The following is an 18,943-nucleotide window of genomic DNA, read 5'->3' on the forward strand; positions in this document are numbered from 1 at the left end:
GAATAAGAGCCAGTAAAAAATACACAGAAGTAAAAATGCACACTTTTGAAAGTTCAGTAATATCTGGATGGTTTACAATTGAGTTGCTCCTAATGGCAGTGATGTTGCCCTTCATTAGATTTCAGAGCTGGTCACATGTGGTTTGTTGGTTGCTCCACGTATACTGTCACAAACCCAAATCTATAAATGAACTGCTAATTATTTAGCCAATCACTAAAAAGTGCTTCCTGTGCATTAGAAGCTTGACTGACCACAGTTTTAACAGCTACTTCTGCAAGCAAACCATTTGAAGCACCTTTCACAGGTTTCTTACCGCTGCCTCGTTCTTTGGAACAGACGGATTTAACATTGTGAGAAGGCTGCCTTGGATCCAGAAAAGAGACATGTGCCTGTGATCCCACTGCGTACACTGACCACTCCTGACCATAAGCCAAACACACGTTCTCCCTGCAGTATGGCAACTTTGTGGAAAGTAACTGGAAAGAGAAAAAATAAAAATCAAACTGTTACAAGAAAAGACGAAGGTCTTAACAAAACAGTTTTGTAAACTATGTTCTAGGAAGCTGCAAGGAAATAAAACACAAAATGCAGGTGAAAAATAAGACCCAGAAGGAAAAATCCTGAAAGCAATGGCATGCCTTATCTGAAGCAAACTGAGACAATAAAGGCCAAAGCCAAGAAAAATAGACATTTCAATAAATTGCTTTAGATCCTTCTAAGCTGCTGCTATATCTTTAGCAGGTGCACAGCAACTTCAGCTCTCAGCTGAAAAAGCATATCACATTCATTGGGTGTGATTTGCCATTACACTTAAATAAATGCAACTTCCTTTATGAATTGTACTGATCAAGTATCCACCGTACTCCATGCAACATTTCACTTCAGCTAACCCAAAACTAGCAGAAAGTTAAGAATGCTTCCTGTCCTCTCAATTAAGGGAAGTGTGGAGCTTCTCTCCTCTTCAAGCTTAAAATTTCAGGACATTTCATTTTACATAGAACTTTAAAGTGTTTTACAAACACTGCTGCTCTTCAAGTATTCGAAGGAAATCAAGAATAGTGAACAGCCTTAACTGCTTGCAGTTTTTGAAGTTTAACTCCAACAAACAGAAAAGCACCTTTGACAGTGTGTGCTCTGCTTTCCAAAGATGAAAATACCCATCCAGGGACACAGCTCCCAACTCCTATTAGAAGGAAAATAAAAAGAAGAGAGTTAGTTTCTGTATTATAGCTATCCTTACAAACTCATGCTCTAATCTAGGCAGGCTGCAGAGTCTGGATTGAATTCATCCATAATCCTGTAAAGGCTCTATCAAGATAATTTTTATTTTATACTGATCTTCATAGAATGGTATACAGTACTTCAGGTGTCAAGTAGAATCTAAATTAGCAAAAGAGTAAATAATAACTTTCAAAACTATAAATTTTGCTAGGCAATCAAATAATGAATTATGAGACAGTACAATCTAGAGTTGACAATTCTCTTCAGCAGGTCCCACACTGATTCTAACCCTCAAGGAAGTTTCAGGCACTACTCTACTGAAAAAGTTACATCAAGTTTCAATCATGGAGGAGTAGCTAACAGCTATTGTGAAAAATAAAGCCTACAGGATCACTGTGCTTCAGACAGCACTCCCACCTTTGCTTCAGACCTCTTCTGTTCTTTGAGTGCAGGAGGGGAGAAAAAAAAAGTGGTGAAGGATGAATTGCTATGAATTGCTACACCCACTAGTAATAACAGGAGATCAGGATGGGGGAGATTGACCTTTACTGTTTGTCAAATACCAACCAACCAAAATAACCCCAAAGCATGCGCTAGTGCCTGCCCTGTGAGTCAGTCACCTCATCTGCTGAGCAATACAGAAAGGATTCAGCCATTGAAACAGGAACTGTTAAATGTTAGCTGGTCTTCACAGAATGTGAAGGAAAGCAGAAAGAGCACTAAAGAATGGGATTCAAGCTGCAAGAGATGTTTTGGTGCTTTCTTGGCTTCTTGTAAATATTTCTTTACTCCCTTGCTTAGGATGCAAATCTAAAATCAAACCCACAGGAAAACTTTGCCTTCTAAAATGTCTGGAGTTGTTTTTTTTTCCCTTCTGGACTCCTCCATTCACTTGGGGCAGAAGCAGACGTTGCAGATTAAAACCACTGCCTCAAAAGACAAGGATGCAAAATAATCAGAGAAAAACATATTAACTTGCTACTCTGGCATATTCTATTTAGCTAACTTTTTAGTTTTTCCTATACACATGGACAGTTTTAGGACTTCTCAACTGTTTTCCTTGTCTTACTGACCTTGTTCTTATTGTTGAAAGCCAATGCTCGGACTTTGCAATTGTCAGGATTGGTGTTCTCCTTGGGGATATCCTTCAGAGCGCTGTGTGTTATGTGGGCATAGACAGGAACTTGAGAGAGATTGTGCCTGGCATCACTTTTGGATAACACATCCTCTGTGACTTCCCAGAGACCCATCGAACCATCCCGGGAACCTGATGAATAGTCCACACATGAATAGTCCATTCCACATATACAGAACTCCTCTTTTCTAAGAAAAGGATTAATCAATAGGGTCTGAAAAAAAGGATACTCTTAGTTTAATCTAACAGAACACGCTGTTAGTTAGCCCATATGTTAACAAAAGGATGATTTTACTGAGCTGTAAAGTTCAGAATGTTATGAACTCACTGTCAGCTGTCTCTATGGTTTCCAAGCAGCCAGACCATCTCATATATTTTTAAACTAATTAGGATGCATCAAAACCCACAACCCTGTGCAACAACCATCATCTCATATACAGAATGAACTCAGAAGTGACTGAACAATATAGCTTCAGCCTGAGCCTGTCACTCTCAGCCTTGGTAAACCAGTCTGTTAAACCAATGCAAAATATCTCCACAAAAACCTCAGCTGGGTTTATGCCAATTTGGGTTTACTTGATTTCTGTCAGTATGCTTATGGCTGAGTACACAGTAATTTTTGAGCTGAACACAAACATTTATTTCTAATCACAGTTGTACCACTTTGGATTAAATCTATCAGAAAAATTATTTCACTAAAACCTGTGCCACTTCTTTCTTAAAGAATGTAACTTAGCTTAAACAGACAATAACTCATTTTATTTTTCTACTAAATTGGAAGACATTCATCTAAGATATGAATCACTAATGTTAAGAACACTGGATCAAGAAAGCTGAATGCCTCTGGTTCACTGATCAATACAGACTTAATCCAAGACCTTATACACATCTCTTCTGGTGTTCAGACAACTCACTTCCATCTAAGTCAGCTCTGACAGATTTGACAAGTACCTCAATTTCTTTACATAAAGTGAAAAATTCTGTCAAAAGAAATTCATAATGAAGATGCCAGAAAAGCTATATATCTATATGAGGCTATCAAACTTATCAGCTTTGCTATCTCATAGGGGAGAAGCTGCAAAGACAGTAAAGCAAAACATCTTGTTGCAACAGGAGTGGTCCAGCACAGCACAGGTGGCTTTGCCCCTCACAGACGGATTCAGGCATCTGCCACTATCACCTACTAGAGAAAAATACAAAAAGGAGCATCCTAATGGCACTTGCATCCAGCAGCACAACATCTTGCCACTCCATCACATGCCATTGGTTTTAATTGCACCTAATCTTGTTTGTTATGGAGGCTGAATACTCATCAGTAAAATTTCTAAACATCTTGACATACTTTCGGAGGAAGCTGTCCCTTTTAATAGCCCTGGCAGGGGAAAAAGTCCATGTATGTTGTTCAACTGGTTAGTCCTGAAGCCAAGCAGAGTATCATTTGCTACCATAAGCTCATGCCATCCTGGGAATTATTCATCTCATCTGAAGCCTTTTGCCATAAAAATACTTCCTATATCCTCAATGTCTGGAGTGGAGTTCAAGTATTTCTGCTTAACACTTTCAGATACAGATGTAATTGAAATCTGTACAATTAAAGCCATGTCAGAAGTTAGTTGTCTTTTTTCACTCTTAATTAGGGTTGTCAGTGAGTTCTAAAGAATTCAGTTTAGAAACCAGTCTTGCTAATTGCTTTCAATGAGTTTTCCCTGGTGTCTGAGATGTGCAGACTGGAACCTACATCCAGCCTGCTATAAGCACCACAGCAGAGAATATGGCAGTAGAGAACACTTCCACTCACACATCCACCCCTGACCTTTCCATCAGTTCCATCTCACATGCTATGCAATCTATCAGGCCCTTATCTTTCCCCTGGACACCTGTAATCATCTGTGCTGTTCTCTTCAAGCTTACTAGCTTGAATGTGAGGGAACTGCTGTACATATTTAGGGTAGAGACCTGCAGGATCAAGTTTTATATTAAATTCAAAAATGAAATTCCAGAATTAGCTTTTTGGATTTGGAAGAAAAATCCTACTAAACTAAACCAATTCAAACATGTGACTTTTATGTAAGACTATTATGATTTTCTCTCACCTGAAGTTTGACAACTCTGAGTACAGAACAGTACACCTTTTCAGCACAGAAAGGCAGTAAACTGCTGAATTAATGCAACAAAACATTACTATTTTTGCCTTTACCTAAGCAATTCTTTATGAAGTTACATTGATTATCCAACTAGTCACCAAAAAGTCATTAAATGAGTTTCTCTATTACAGCCTTCTGTATTGACTGCCATAGTGTAAGTGCATATATACATATACACATACACAAAGAACTGTACTGAGAGCTTGATGAAACAATCTGAGTTCTCATTAATTACTCTTTCACATGACTTCAGGAAACTGATATTGATCTCAAGTGTTCTGAAGTTATTAACCAATAACCAATATCCCTCTTGAAATTACTCCTCTTATGTGGAATCTTTTCCTGTGACTCATTGTGTTCAAACATCCCCTTCACTAGAAACACAATAATATTCTAATACTAGGAAACTCAGATCTAGACTAAGGCCCAACAACAAAATAAAATGAAGCACTGTACTAAGTCCAGGAAGTGTTTAAATGCCCCCACAGAGATGCTTTCCTAACACTTATCAAATACTGTGCATCACTAGAACATTCAGAGAGAAGGAAAGCTTAAAACACAAGTAAACAACAACAAAAAAAAAAACTCAAGAGAAAAAACATGATTTTACCAGAAACAGCCATAGTATCACTGATCCATGCAATTGAAAAAATCCAGTCCTTGTGTCCATCCTAAAAGAAGAAAGACCGATTTTTCTGTGCCATTATACTCAAGAGCAGTCTCAAAACAGACAAGTATTCTTCACTTCAATTTTTAGTACAAGCTCAGAAGGACAGACCTACATTAAAAGTATACAGATAAGATTCCAGTATCAAGCTGGAACACTTCAAGTACCTAGCAGTAATTTTACCTTTTTGGGTTTTGAAGTGTGCAATTAATAAAGAAAAAACAGGTCTTGGAAAAACAGGCCTCTGACCAAGAAAAAATTCATCTAAATTCTAAGAATTTCCAGAATTCTCACATTTTCTATTCTGAAAGCAGCATTCTTCTGTAAAGTATCTATTTGTTAGGATTTTTTTCTTCTAACACATATCCTACTATAAAAAGTAACCAAAATATTATGTTTACAATGCATGACCTAAGATTAATGTTTCAAGACTCTTTTCTTTAGTGTGTGAGAAACCTGTGGGGGAAAAAAAGGACCATAAGACTCTAGTTTTGTTTAAAAAGCTAAAAAGTGACAAAAATTAAGAGCAAGTCATGCAAATCTTCAGTCAAGTCTTGCTCCAGCTGGTTATCTGCTGCTGCAGAAACTCTGACCTGACCTCTGCTGTTGCAGTTAACACTACATGAAATTCTGAATAAAAAGGAGAAATGAGAGAGAAGCACTCACAGGACACTACTATATCCTCCAGCCTGTTTTTTTAAAGACTGGTTGTTTTAAAAAGGCCTCAGGATGTTTCAGAAATAAAACCAGTACCAGTTAATATCAAACTGCCACAAGCCACAAGGTCAGAACTAATCTTCAACACCAAGTTCCATCTCTGGAATAATACATCCAGAAGCTGCACTGGGATAAGGGGAAAAAATTAAAAACTTGTAACATATTTTTCATTTCTCAAAAGAGCTTTTTCACTATAAATAGTTTCAGAGCTCATCACCACAGTTAGACTTTAATACTTAGGATTGTGTTACATTTTTCGTGCTGAAAAGTAAGCTAAAGTAGACCTGAATGAAGGTGATGAAGAAATCTGACCCAAAGCCCTGAAAATCCACTTGCATGTTTGAGTACTCAATTATATTTAAGATACCACAACAGAAATGACAACTCAATCAGAAATGTTTTCAGAACTTTACTTCCTTACAAGACTCCTAAATATACACCTTGCTCTGATCAAACACACTTCAAAATGGTTACTTTTTAAGTGAGAGAATAAATTTTCCCCAGATACTCCCACTTACATCTCCCACACAGACAGGATCAAGTGTAGGCAGACGATAAATTGCAAGACTGTTGGGGTTGTCTCCACCTGTGGCCAGGAGGGTCCTCGAGGGGTTGATCTCAATGGCATGAATGCCACATCCCTGCTGGTTCACCATGCCAGGCTCACGATCCTTCAGGATAGGAATCTTGGTAATTTGACCAGTCTGGACATCTACTACAAATAACTGAGGGAAAAAAAAAAAACAGATAAGAAAAACAAGATGGTCAAATATCCTCCCTATTTTGAACTGACATTCTTTTTGAGTTGAAATCCACAAATGCTTCAAGGATTGCTGAAAAATGCATAGATTCCTTCTCAAAACAGGTTAAGTAACAATTACAGTGGGTTTATATCAATCATCCAATTTCATTTTCACAGTAATGGAAGGGAGAGGAGAGAAATCTGTCATGGGAGGTTTCCCACCTGAATAAAAAGACCTTGAATATAAAACTCTTTTCCCTGTTCAGTACGACAAAACAATATTGTTTTTCAATTTCCACCTACCACAGTGAAGGAAAAAACCCACCTCAAAAGAGCCATTAAGCCCCATGGAACTTAGCATGATTCTTCCTGCCTCCCAAGTAACACACCATAAAGTTTTGGCTTGGGCAGACTGACAGTTTATGCAAGTGGAATTTATTTTCTGGTGATAAACAGAGAATAGTAACTAAATACAGTACGGCCTGTGTGAACATCTGAAAGAAAGATATTTAGCTATATAACTCATCCCACTTAAAAAGACAAGAAATTAGAGCAGTATGTCACTGACACCTTGTCAGAAAAATGTTATAAAGCCTTACAACTCTTCAAACAGACCCTATGCCCAGCGTTATGTCAGTTCAGACATATGCAACCACGAGGTTACAGTTTAAACCAGAACAAAGGTTTACATTGCCTGCCAAAGTGCACTTTCATTTGGGAGGCTCATGGGCTGGGTCATTTCACAGATGGTGCTCAGAGGGCAGCTGCACTGACAGTCAAATAGGTCTAACAGCGGAGACAAAGCCCTGTGAGGGAACATGAATGCAGCAAGAAAATGGAGGATCTGAAGCTGACTTAGCACTAAGGCAAGTGATCTAGAATTCATAGCCCAGGATTATACTTAAATTCAACGTCATCTTTAGTCTGTTACTTCTATAACCAAGAATGTTGTTTCAAAACCTCTGGAAGTGAACCAAAGATGATAACAGTAACAACAAAAACCCTCAATACAAATTTTTAAAATACACACCTTAAGGAAATTGTTCTAAAATCCTTTGTCAGACATTTCTAGATGACCAGAAGAAAATCTAGAGGTTCTTAGAGAGAAGTTATACATACAAGCTGCTTTTGGTGAACTCTTACAGAGTGTAGATCTGTTCTTTAATAAAAGCATAGGAAAAATAACATAATAACATAAGATAATTTAGTGGCATATCTATTACTTGATGTACTGAACTAGCAGAATACTAACATCCTATCAAAACCTAATAAAGTATGGTATGTAACACATATTCCACAGAAAAGATGAAATCCACTCGTTGCTATTTGTGTGTTGTGTCTAGAATTATGCATCAACTTCATTCTGCAATTGATTGTAGGTAGCAGTTTTGCACAAACAGATGATTCCTACAGAGACTACATTTTCATGTTTACTTTTTTATTTTGCACAAACATGTGGTGTATGGCAACAGCTGTGGTGTAGCTGAGGAGGAGGGAGGCACTCCTCACTCTTCCCAAGCCTTACAAAGCCTTCACTGCTGGATACAGCTGGTAAGAACACAATGCACACAGCAGTCTTTCTGCCCAACCACCTGAAAATTAACACCTGCACTGAACAATCAGGATCAGTCATTTCCTCTCCTCTCACCTTCCCTTGTCCTCTCCACGTGAGTGCATATCTCCCTTCATCTCCAGTATTTCTTTCCAGCAGAAATGCCCAATTCCCTCCCCAATCCTCCTTAAACTACTGAAAAATATCCAAAACCTTAAAAAAGTTAACAGTTTATGAGTTAGGATTAAACTGCAGGTCCTAATGTTGTACTAATTAGGAAAACACATCCACACCTAAGGATGTTCATGGACTAAGAAGAATTGTGCTTCAGCTGTAAGAGATTCACAACTGGAAGTGCAAGTCAACTGGTAGGACGAATGAAATTAAAACCCCTTTGCATTCTCCAGTCTGACACCCTCGTCATACACCTGTGTTGGTTAATTAAAACTTACTCTAATGCAAACTACTTTTACCTAAACTCTAAACTAATTGGACTAAAAAGATAAAGAACTTAACTTTGCACATGTAAGGGACTTGCTATGTTGTTTTGGATGTAAAGGTCAGAGCAGTAACTTCTCCACTTGCCTGGTAAGGAACTTGGCCACTGAGTAGTTTAAAAACAACCATCACCTCCCCTGAGTAAAATAAGCAACCACTGCCTACACACAGAGATTCTTACACCACCTGGGGCATAACAGGAAGCAAAACCTCACACTTGAAAGCTGCACCTCTGGCTGCCCAGAAATCATCCCTATAAATCCAGCAAACAGAAGCCAAGATAAGCCACAGTCGACAGACATTTTTAAAGCCAAAAAGGGAGAAATGTTAAGAAACAAGAGAAGAACCCAGCTAAGAATGCAGAAAATTCCACACAATTTCAGGAGTTTTAAAGACACCAGAGTAAATAAAATACAAAATATTTTCAGCTGTTGAAATGAGTACATCTGCCAACAACTTCAAAGCAGTGTAGACATTAAAAGCCTTGACGAAGTCCTGATAACAGAGAAAATTACTGTATGGTTCAGTTATTTCAAAGAGAAATAAGAATTTTTTCCCCAGCTACTCATTATATAGAAACTAAAACCCAGCCCACAATGTTTTCACTGGACATAAAAAAAACTCCACCAGTCTCCAAACACTGAATTGCATGTATTTGTCTCTTGATTTTAAGCTTTGCACAAATTTGGTTCTTCCTTCTAATAAAACATGCATGTCAATCTTTACTATGCCAAACAACTTAACATCAAGGATCTGCCTTGATATCTGGATTGCTTCAGGCATCTGGCCGAAGTGCAAGGACCACACTTCATCTGTGAGAAACACAGCAGACTCAGCTGCCATGATCTATGCCAGACAACTGTGTTCTAACAAGGAAACAGCCTGGATGACACAGAAGAGAGAAAACCATTTCCCCTATTTTTTTTAAAGCAGTTTGGATGCACAGCTTGCAACAGTGCTATGATCAAGGCAGACAAGCATGGTTAGGTACTACAGCTGACTTAGTTTTAAGTCTTAGTTTTAAAACTATAGTTTATAAAATTATAGTTTTATAGCCATAAAACTTCATGATCTTTGCACATTTGCAGAGACTGATAGCTGTACACTTATTTTTCTTTCAGCCTGCAGAAGTGGTGAGAAGTCATTTTAGCAAATGGCTTCCCTGCAATTACTATATGGCTGTCCTCTTGGCTGTCCAACCTGCTTAGGATCAAGTTAATTAAGGAACTACCTCGCTTCACTGATGAGGGAAGTTCATTAATCAACTTGCCAAAAGTGGCAGTCTTTATCCAAGGATGCATCCAGAGTATCCAAGGATGAGAGTATGAACTGCAAAACCCATCATACTCTTATATGCAATACTGAGAGCAGAACGGTTTAGCAGGTTTTTTCATTTTTTGGCCTGCCTTTCAGGACACAATAATTTAGGGGGAAGAAACACCCAGAAAGCTAATAATCCAATACAGATAAATTCCCTTCCCATGTATCTTCAACTGAAAGCATTCACTTCAAACAGCAAGATTAAAAGAGAGGTCTATGAATGCCATTTCAAGGCAGCACAGACTCGTGTCTTCAGCTGCTACCCCTGCACAAAAAACAGCAGATGAAAAGTTCCAAATCCTACCCTATCTTTTAGTTGGTTGTACAAATCAATCAAAACAAAACTAAAGGGTGCCATCCTGTTTTTATTACACAAGCAGGATGGATGGAGATCTAAAAGGCACAAATAATATGCATGAAAGAGACTGCTCATTCTTCATGCAAGAGCTCACAACATGCTCTGTGCACCAGCTCTTCACACAGTGCTCTCAGAAATCATGGGCACATTCTTGTCATTCATAGTAACTTCTGAAAGAAACCCAACATAAGTACACTGCCCTGCTAAAAACAGTCACTAAAAGAGACTCAATCACGTTCAAGTTTCACAACTGGCTTAAGCCTATCTTTTGAGAATCTACATGCCTCCTCCTCACCATCCACCTCCACCTCACCTTACCTAAACAGTCTCATCACCCTTGTGACAATAACTAGTGCTCAAGTAGCTGCAAGGTCCACTGTATCTGCCTTGGTGAAATTAACCCTACAAGAAAACCTGTCTGCACACAAAGCAGCAAGCTGATCCAGATGACTCCCTAGCCACATGCACTAGGCAAGCTCCATAGCCAGCGCTAGCCAAAATGTGCAGGTGGGAAAACACTCGGCATCAGCTTCTTTTTTCTGTAGCAATACAGATTTACTAATATATGCCAAGCCCCAAAGAAACATGGACACTTTACTAAACGGGCATGGTATGTCCACTTTCTGCTGAAGATCAAAATAAAGCAGCATAGAATGGTTTGGGTTGCAAGGAGCTCTTAAAGGTTGTCTTGTCCAAGTGCCCAGCAGCAAGCAGGGACATCAGCTAGACCAGATTACTCAGAACTCTGTCCAACCTGTCCTTGAATGCTTCCATGGATCGAGCACTCAGCAGCTGTGTGAGCAACCCATGCTGGTGCGTCACTACCCTGATGGTAAAGCTTAAGAATCTTCCTTGTATCTAGTGTGACTCCTTTAATTGAAAACCATTACCTCTTCTCCAGTCACAACAAGCCCTGTTCAATTTGTCTGTCCCCATCTTTTTGATAAGTTCCCTTTGGGTACTGGAAGGACATGATAAGGTCTTCTCAGAGCCTCCTCTCCTCCAGGCTGAACAACTAAAACTCCCTCAGCCTTTCCTTGTAGAAGAGCTGCTCCATCCCTCTGATCACCTTGGTGGCCTCCTCTGGGCTCACCCCAGCAGGTCCCTGTCCCTCCTGTGCTGGGAGCCCAGGGCTGGATGCAGTGCTCCAGGTGGGTCTCAGCAGAGCAGAGCAGAGGGGCAGAATCTCCTCCCTGCCCTGCTGCCCACGGGGCTCTGGATGCAGCCCAGGACACGTTTGGCTCTCTGGGCTGTGAGTGCCATGGCTGGGCCATGTGCAGCCTCTCACCCCCAGCACCCCAAGCCCTTCTGGGCAGGGCTGCTCTGGGGCTGTTCATGCCCAGCCTGTGCTGGCACCAGGGCTTGTCCCAGCCCAGGTGCAGCACCAGCACTTGGCCTTCAACTTTATGATGTTCCCATGGACCCACTCCTCAAGCTTGTCTCTGGATGGCATCCCATCCTTCAGGTGTGTCAAAGCACCACTCAGCTTGGTGCTGCCATCAAACTTGCTGAGAGTGCACTGGATCCCTCTTCTATGCCCTTAATGAAGATATTAAAGAACTGGGCCCAGTACGGATCCATGAAGGACTCCACTTGTCCCACCAACCAACCACCTCTAGATGTGATTATCCAACCAACGCCTCACCACCCAACAGTCCGTCCATCAAATCCATCTCCCTCCAATTTAGACAGAAGGATGTTGTGGGGGACCATGCCAAAGGCTGTACAAAATGACAGATAAATGACATCTGTAACCCTTTCCTTGTCCACTCCTGCCATCACTGCATCACAGGAGGCCTCTGGTTTGTCAGGTAGGATTTACCCTTGGTAAAGCCATGCTGGTTGCCTCAATTCACCCCCCTGTCCTCCACGTGCCTTAGCAGAGTTTCTAAGAGTAAACTAGATCCCATGGTCTTCTCAGGCACAGAGGGGAGGCTGGCAGGTCAGTAGTTCCTGGAGTCCTCCTTTCTACCACTTCTCGAGACAGATACAATGGCTTCCCTTTTCCAGTCACCTGGGACTTCATCTTCCTGATATGACTTTTCAAATATCACAGGGAATGGCAACTACTCCAGCCACGCTAACATGCACTGATCTTAGCACAAAACTTACTAACAGGTTATGCAGTAGAGGCAACTCAAATGTGTAATGGCCTTGCACATCCTCCTTGAAAGGGTCTCAAGCAAAAAAATCCACAATATAAAGAAACCACCTGAGAAGTGAGGAGAGATAAAAGCAGCCAGCAAGTTGGTTGACTTTGAATTAACATTTCCAGAGATAAGACCCTGAAATGAGGCAGGGTCCACCTTTCTGTCGAACTCTGAAGCACTACCAGCTAATAGCCACAGACTTTGATGTTACTGCATTTGTGCAGTGCCAAAATCACATTTACAATTTTTTACTTGCATTTGGCCCTCTGTGTTTAATTTCAGGGGGCTGGGAAACAGTTAGTACATGCTGACAGATGGCAAAGGATGGAGAAGTGACAGACGTTGTCTGCTAAAGGGCATCCCTACAGCTCACACCATACCTGGAACAGAAACTGCCAGACAGACACAGTATCACATGCAGTTGACAGAAAAGCAAATACTCTTCAGACAAGAAACCAACACCAGGCTATTTGGTCACGAGCCACTGAAATACATGTGAATGGAGATATCAACTACAGGCACCAAAGGTTTATTTACACCGAGTTTCAGTCACTGTTCACTGGACTTTGAGTAGAGCTACAAACTGGAGGGGACTTCTCATTTCCTGCATGTGATCAGAAATGAGCTGTCATCTCAATGCTTCCTCACATATGCAAAGCCAGAAGACACATTAACTTGCAAAGCAAGTGGAAATAATTTTCCTCATAGACAGTTCACATTCACAGACAGAGGAGAAACTTCCCATTGTACTCTCACCACAATCCCAGGACTACAAGACCGGGCTGTAATTTTATGAGATGCATAGAACAGACACGTTTAAAGTCTCTAATAGGAAATGAGAGCTGGTGACCTACAGCAGGGCAGCCAAGGAAACACAGCAATCTGCTAAAGAGAGAAAAGGTTTCAGCCAGCATTCAGAAACCAACCCAAGCATGCCTGGGAAAAGCTGCCTTAGAAACCATTTCAGAGCATTCAGAAAGGAAGTTTTTCAACACAAATACACCTATAGAGCTTGCCTGGAAAAAGGAAAAAAAACAAACTAGATTCCAAGCAAATATATTTTCAAGCAACTGGAAACTAATTAGCTTTTTGTATTTAGGGAATGAGATACAGTTATTAACAGTTTTTCATCTTTATCTTTGCAATTAGCGAAAGGATTATATCTTGAACATGTACATGTAACTAACAGAGCAAAAGAAGTTGAAAAATTATTACAGAAACTACTTTTTAGATGCTACTTTATCCTTCATAATTTCCTGAAATAGTAAAGAGGAAAAAAAAAACCAAACCAAAACACAGGAACTTTGTGTTCTATGTTTTTGTCTGCCATAAGCCTGTCTCCTACCTAAGTCTCATAAGTTTCTCTATGAAGCCTGAACAGAAGACTGCAGATTACACACCATATCTTCTTCTGAGACAGTTTCTTCTATGTATCTTCACAGCATCAGTTTTTGGTAATTTAGATACCTATCAGAACACACCCTAAATGTCTGCACCCCCACTCATTCATTTGAATTGGAAAAACATTAAGGAGCCCATTTCGTGCAAGGTCTAGGAAATTCTTGCAAACAGGAATCCCGGCTCTGCAAAGCCCAGGTGAAAAGTCTGGGTGATTTCACTTGAAATTTTAGGTGCTTGAATGCTTACAATAGTTCCCATAATTTTCAATCAACCAGAAAAAGCATGCACCTTTACAGAACACAAATATCTGAAATATTTGATTTACTGCTCAACTTGAGCACCATGGAGAAGAATAAAGTTATTTCACTCCCTTGATTAGCTTTAAAGATAAAAAGTTATTCCATATAACTGAACAAATTATAATTGTCATCAAAAAAAAGAGTAATTGACAGAAAACTCCATATTCTCTTCAGTACTTTTATAGTAACTAGTAACTGCCGAGTGACTAAACCCAAACGTCTTTCTCTATGACAAGAGCGTATTTTTGTTTTGTCATTAAGAACACTGAATCCTGCTGGCACTGCACAGTGAAGGGTAATTTATAAATTAAATGCTAAAAGCAGTCAGAGCCACAGTCAAGCCCTGATTAAAATAACTGCTGTAGTTTATATTTTTCTCTTGCATTAACTTTAATTAAATGCAACTCCAATGCAGCAAACCTCGCTGAAGTCAACCAAGGTGTTTTCAATTTACTCCCAACTTGAATGCCACAACTTCAGCATATGAGAATCAGCAAAGGCATTTTTCTTTAATAGGTCACTCACTAAGGAGATGAGAGAGAAACATCTTGTAATTAGAGTGTAGAGTTTAATGCTTTACTTGTTCATATGTGAGCACAACACAAACAAGGTACAGCTATTACAGCAGTCATAATTCACATATGATCTTTCACAATGCTTCAGGAACTTCTTTTGCAATCACTATTTTGCTCAATGACACAGGAGGTCTGTCTCTAACATTAAGTCTGGCTGTGGACAAACACTCTAGGTTGCAGCATGTGCAAAGGGAACAACAATACTACTGAATCCCTCTTCAGCTTCATGATTGTTTGGTTCCAAACAATTTTCTGCAAGGTTGCGTTAACAACCCACTTGCCCATTTATCTTCGCTGCAGATACGCCCAAGCTACAAAAGTTACAGAACACAGCAAAATCGTGGCAACGCTATAAAACACACAGTCAACTCGCTAGAGTAAGCAAGATTTTTGGGAGCTTGTGTTTCAGCAGGAGTTTCTCTCCCGTAAGCACCTCTACAACCACAAGCAATGCTGGCTGCTGACTGGCTGAGGAGATGAACGTATGTGGAGAAAGTAGGCAGAGAGATTCTATTTTGAGCTTATTGCTGTTAAAAGATTGTTTTGTTTATACAGTTCGACCCTGCTTCTTCAGAGCTACTACATAAAAGCCTCTCCCTGTGCAACTGTGAATAATAACAGAACATCTCAGAATGTTTCATCAGAAATGGAAAACAACAGCCCACTAACCCTTGCTGGTCAGACCACTGAGCATGGCTTTGGCACAGAAGGATCTTGAGGCAAAGAAGCAATTGCAGCACCTGATACTCTCTGAGATTTAAGAGCTGCTGCATCTATGCAATCCCTCCTTGTAACCCTCAATTCCCATCTGTGGCACCAACTAACCTGCAGTTTAGGATTTTGCACTAATTCAATCACAACTCCTGACATGAAATTGCAACCTCAGCCAATGAACTTGGGCTACTAACTCTGGTGGTGAATACTACCCATGAAATATGGTCTCCTCCATTTACTAATCCCACAGGACTAGACACCATTTTAATATTCCCCTGAAATGTTTCAAAGCATCACTTCAAGAACCTGAGGAGTTGTCAGTTTTTGTAGAAGCATGTAAAGATACATAAACCACAGAAGCTATTCAAACACTGGAAACAGTTTTAGAGTGAATAATTATGAAGTCAAGAAGCAACACAGAAGATCTGATATTTTGTTTTTTTTTTAGCTCAGAACATTTCTGGCTGCTCTGACAAATACCTCGAGTTTAACCACAGTTTTAGAACAACTTTTAAAAGCCATCAGCACAGAACCATATGTAAAACCAAACTGTATAAGATTGAGAGTAACAGAAAAAAGGAACCTTAACAGCAAGTCTGGCCAAGAACTGACAGCCACAATTAGAGACTAATATCTGTCCATTAGCTTCTCATCTGCAGGACAAAAGGAAAGATCCAATCCCGCTGTTGGCTCTTCATCCCACAGCCAGGTGTAAATCGCTCTGTAAGGTCACACAGATGCTTCCAGAGGTGCCTCGCTGGGGCTTACAATGCCACATATTCAGATAAGAATAGATCATCGTTAAGCACTGCTTTCATTGAAAGTTAATCGGGAACGATTTTGACTCCACTCCTAATTCCTAATGTTTTCCCAGGTCATCCACGCACTTTGATGCTTAAGCATCGTTTGAGGGTGGGGGTGAAATAATTATAGAGAAGAGGGAAACAAAACAGCGAGGTGGCACTCACCGTGTTGCATTTTGTCCCGCACACCACTTGTCGGTGGTTTAGCCACTGGGAGGCAAACACTTTATTGAGTGTTCCGAGGTGAAATTCCCTCTCCTTCAGGAGGCTTGGGAGCTGCTGGGCTGCGTATCCATGCAACAAGCGGTGGTAGCTGGACTCATTCTGCATCCGAACCTCTCTCCCTTTCACGTAGTACACTAGAGACCTTTTCACCGGCGGGAGCCTTTTCCTTTTGTGAACAGAGTGATCCCACCCGTACTGTGGATAATAAAGTTAGACACTGGATAAAGCAACTAAAACAAACTTTAAGACACCACTCTTTCAAATTCAACGATATCCCCGGCAAAACCCTGAAGCCTTTGGAACACAGCGCACGGAAACTAACTCGGGAATGCTGACAAGCCTTTAGCAGCGCGAATTAAACATAAATATCTGCTAAAGGAGTAACACGGCGACAATATAACGACAGTCGGTGGCGGTTCGGCACCGTTGGTACGCCAAATGCTCACCATGGGAAAAAGCGGAGCGCTTGGAACGGGAGAGGGGCAGCGCACACTGCCCTCCCCCTCAGCCTGGCAGGTGCAGGGGTGACACCCGGGTGACTCCCCAGTACCAACCGCGGCGCTCGGCCTCCTCCGGCCGGGCCAGAGCCATCCGGCCATCATCGCTCCGCGGCAGCGACCGAACAACGGCCGAGCCCAACGGGGCACCGCGAGCCCCGGGGCGCGGGCACAGAGCGGGGCACTGACCCTGGGACCAGGGGCTCCTCCTCCCGGTGACCCTGGCACTTGGGGGCTGCCCCTCTTGGGATGACACCAGGAGCGGGGCTGTCCCTCCCAGGTGACACCGAGACCGGGGGCTCCTCATCCCTGGCTACCACCGGGACCCTGGCTGCCGCTGCCCAGGAGCCCCAACCCCCTAGGACACCTTTCCCATCCGTCGGACAACAGGGTCACCCCCTTCCTCCCGGGGACCGGCACGTCCGCCGTGCCGTGGGAACCAGCGCTTATCTCCCTTCCCACCACCGGGAACCAGCGCTTCTCCCCTACCCCCCGCCTCACCCCTTACCTGCTCCCCCTGGAGTCCCCCGGTCCCCGCGGCGGCAGCCACCGCCGCTTTACGCTTCCTGCTAACTGTTTTCCGGGCCATAGTAGAAGGATGAGGAGGATGTGGACGAGGAGGGGCCCCACATGGAGCGGGACGGGGCGGTTCGGGGCATATGGAGAGGGACCGGGCCCGGGCTCTGTCCCTCAGGCCCCGCCGGCCGCGCCTCACGGCATTTTACAGCACCACGGGTTTCGGTTTTTTTCTCTTTTTACGACAATAAAGTCGCAGCTTTGCGGCGGCGGTTCCGCCCCGCCCCGGCACCCTGTTGCTTAGCAACCGGCCAGAAAACTGGTCACGCCCCCTCTGCCTTTGCCATGGCTGCGGAGCCAGCGTGGTGAGGGTGTGGCGCCCCCTAGCGGCGAGGCGGGCTCAGTACAAGGTGGGCGTTCGGGAATTCCTCCCAGGAAACGGAGATTTTCCCAAACCCTTCCTGTTTGATCAGACTGCCAGCGCCCCAGGAAAGCCGAGACACTCGTGCCCGACCAGTCTGTCAGGGTCCCGCTATGAGGACAGAATCAAAGAATCAATTAGGTTGGAAAAGACCTCTAAGCTCACCCAGTCCAACCTATGAGTGACCACCTTGTCAACCAGACCATGGCACTGAGTGCCATGTCCAGTCTTTCCCTAAAGATCTCCAGAATGGTCACTCCTCCACCTCCCTAAGCACCTCATTCCCAAAGTTTAATCACCCATTCTGTGAAGAAATTCTTCCTAATATCCAACTCTTCACTGAATAGTGAATAGTCCACTGGATCAGAAAGTAGTTCAGCTGACTCCTTCAGGGTCACACGGAAACACAAAAACCCCTTTGAGGGTTTCTACACCTTAATCTGGTCTCTTGGCACCTCAGGAAAGATCTAGGAATGCACACCAAAAGCATTAGAGAGACCCTCTCCCGGGGCTGCACTCTCAAGTAATTTACACACTGTTAATGCTCCTGAAGGACTCACATTTTGAAGGACAGTTTACAGAACAATAATCTTTTATTATTGTAATAGACCACTGTGACAGGTTAAGGTGCAAAGATTGCTGGTGAAAGGATCTGGCTGCAAAAACTTATTCAGAGCAATTGTGATAAACAATCACCATACATATAGTTTTGACAGGTTCAGCCTGATCAGTCAGTCAATCCCAGAAGTTACAGTGGAACCTTCCCTAACTTGTCCCCATTTTTAACTTACTTTTATACTGGTTTTGCACTAGTTACTCTATTTTTAGTAGAGTATCTCTAGTCATGCATCATGTCCAGGGTTGTACCTTGGAGGTGGGTAATGTCAGCATCACACCTGAGGCAGCCTCTGGGGTGGAGGTGGGCATTTGTGACCTCGCCACAGTAGCTGGTTCAGAAGCAAGGCATCCCCTTTTCCTCCTCGTTTTT

At 42.1% G+C, this 18,943-nt stretch overlaps 1 protein-coding gene across 3 annotated transcripts in view; it reads right to left on the reverse strand.

The window, feature by feature from the left end:
* DCAF12 (DDB1 and CUL4 associated factor 12) overlaps positions 1–17,714 on the reverse strand; it is a 32,136-nt gene extending 14,422 nt beyond the window's left edge. For all 3 annotated transcript variants that reach the window (XR_004982031.1, XR_004982030.1, XM_036402829.1), the window contains exons 1-7: positions 17,527–17,714; positions 16,462–16,716; positions 6,403–6,609; positions 5,111–5,171; positions 2,295–2,488; positions 1,118–1,183; positions 314–476 (exon numbers count right to left, since the gene is read on the reverse strand). Coding sequence is in view for 1 of the 3 variants with exons in the window: in XM_036402829.1 (XP_036258722.1) it covers positions 314–476; positions 1,118–1,183; positions 2,295–2,488; positions 5,111–5,171; positions 6,403–6,609; positions 16,462–16,716; positions 17,527–17,607 (1,027 nt within the window). In the remaining 2 variants the exon portion in view is untranslated. The remainder of the gene's footprint in view (positions 1–313; positions 477–1,117; positions 1,184–2,294; positions 2,489–5,110; positions 5,172–6,402; positions 6,610–16,461; positions 16,717–17,526) is intronic.
* Positions 17,715–18,943: the final 1,229 nt, after the last annotated feature.

This window comes from Molothrus ater, chromosome Z, assembly GCF_012460135.2.
Source record: "Molothrus ater isolate BHLD 08-10-18 breed brown headed cowbird chromosome Z, BPBGC_Mater_1.1, whole genome shotgun sequence".
NCBI lineage: Eukaryota > Metazoa > Chordata > Aves > Passeriformes > Icteridae > Molothrus > Molothrus ater.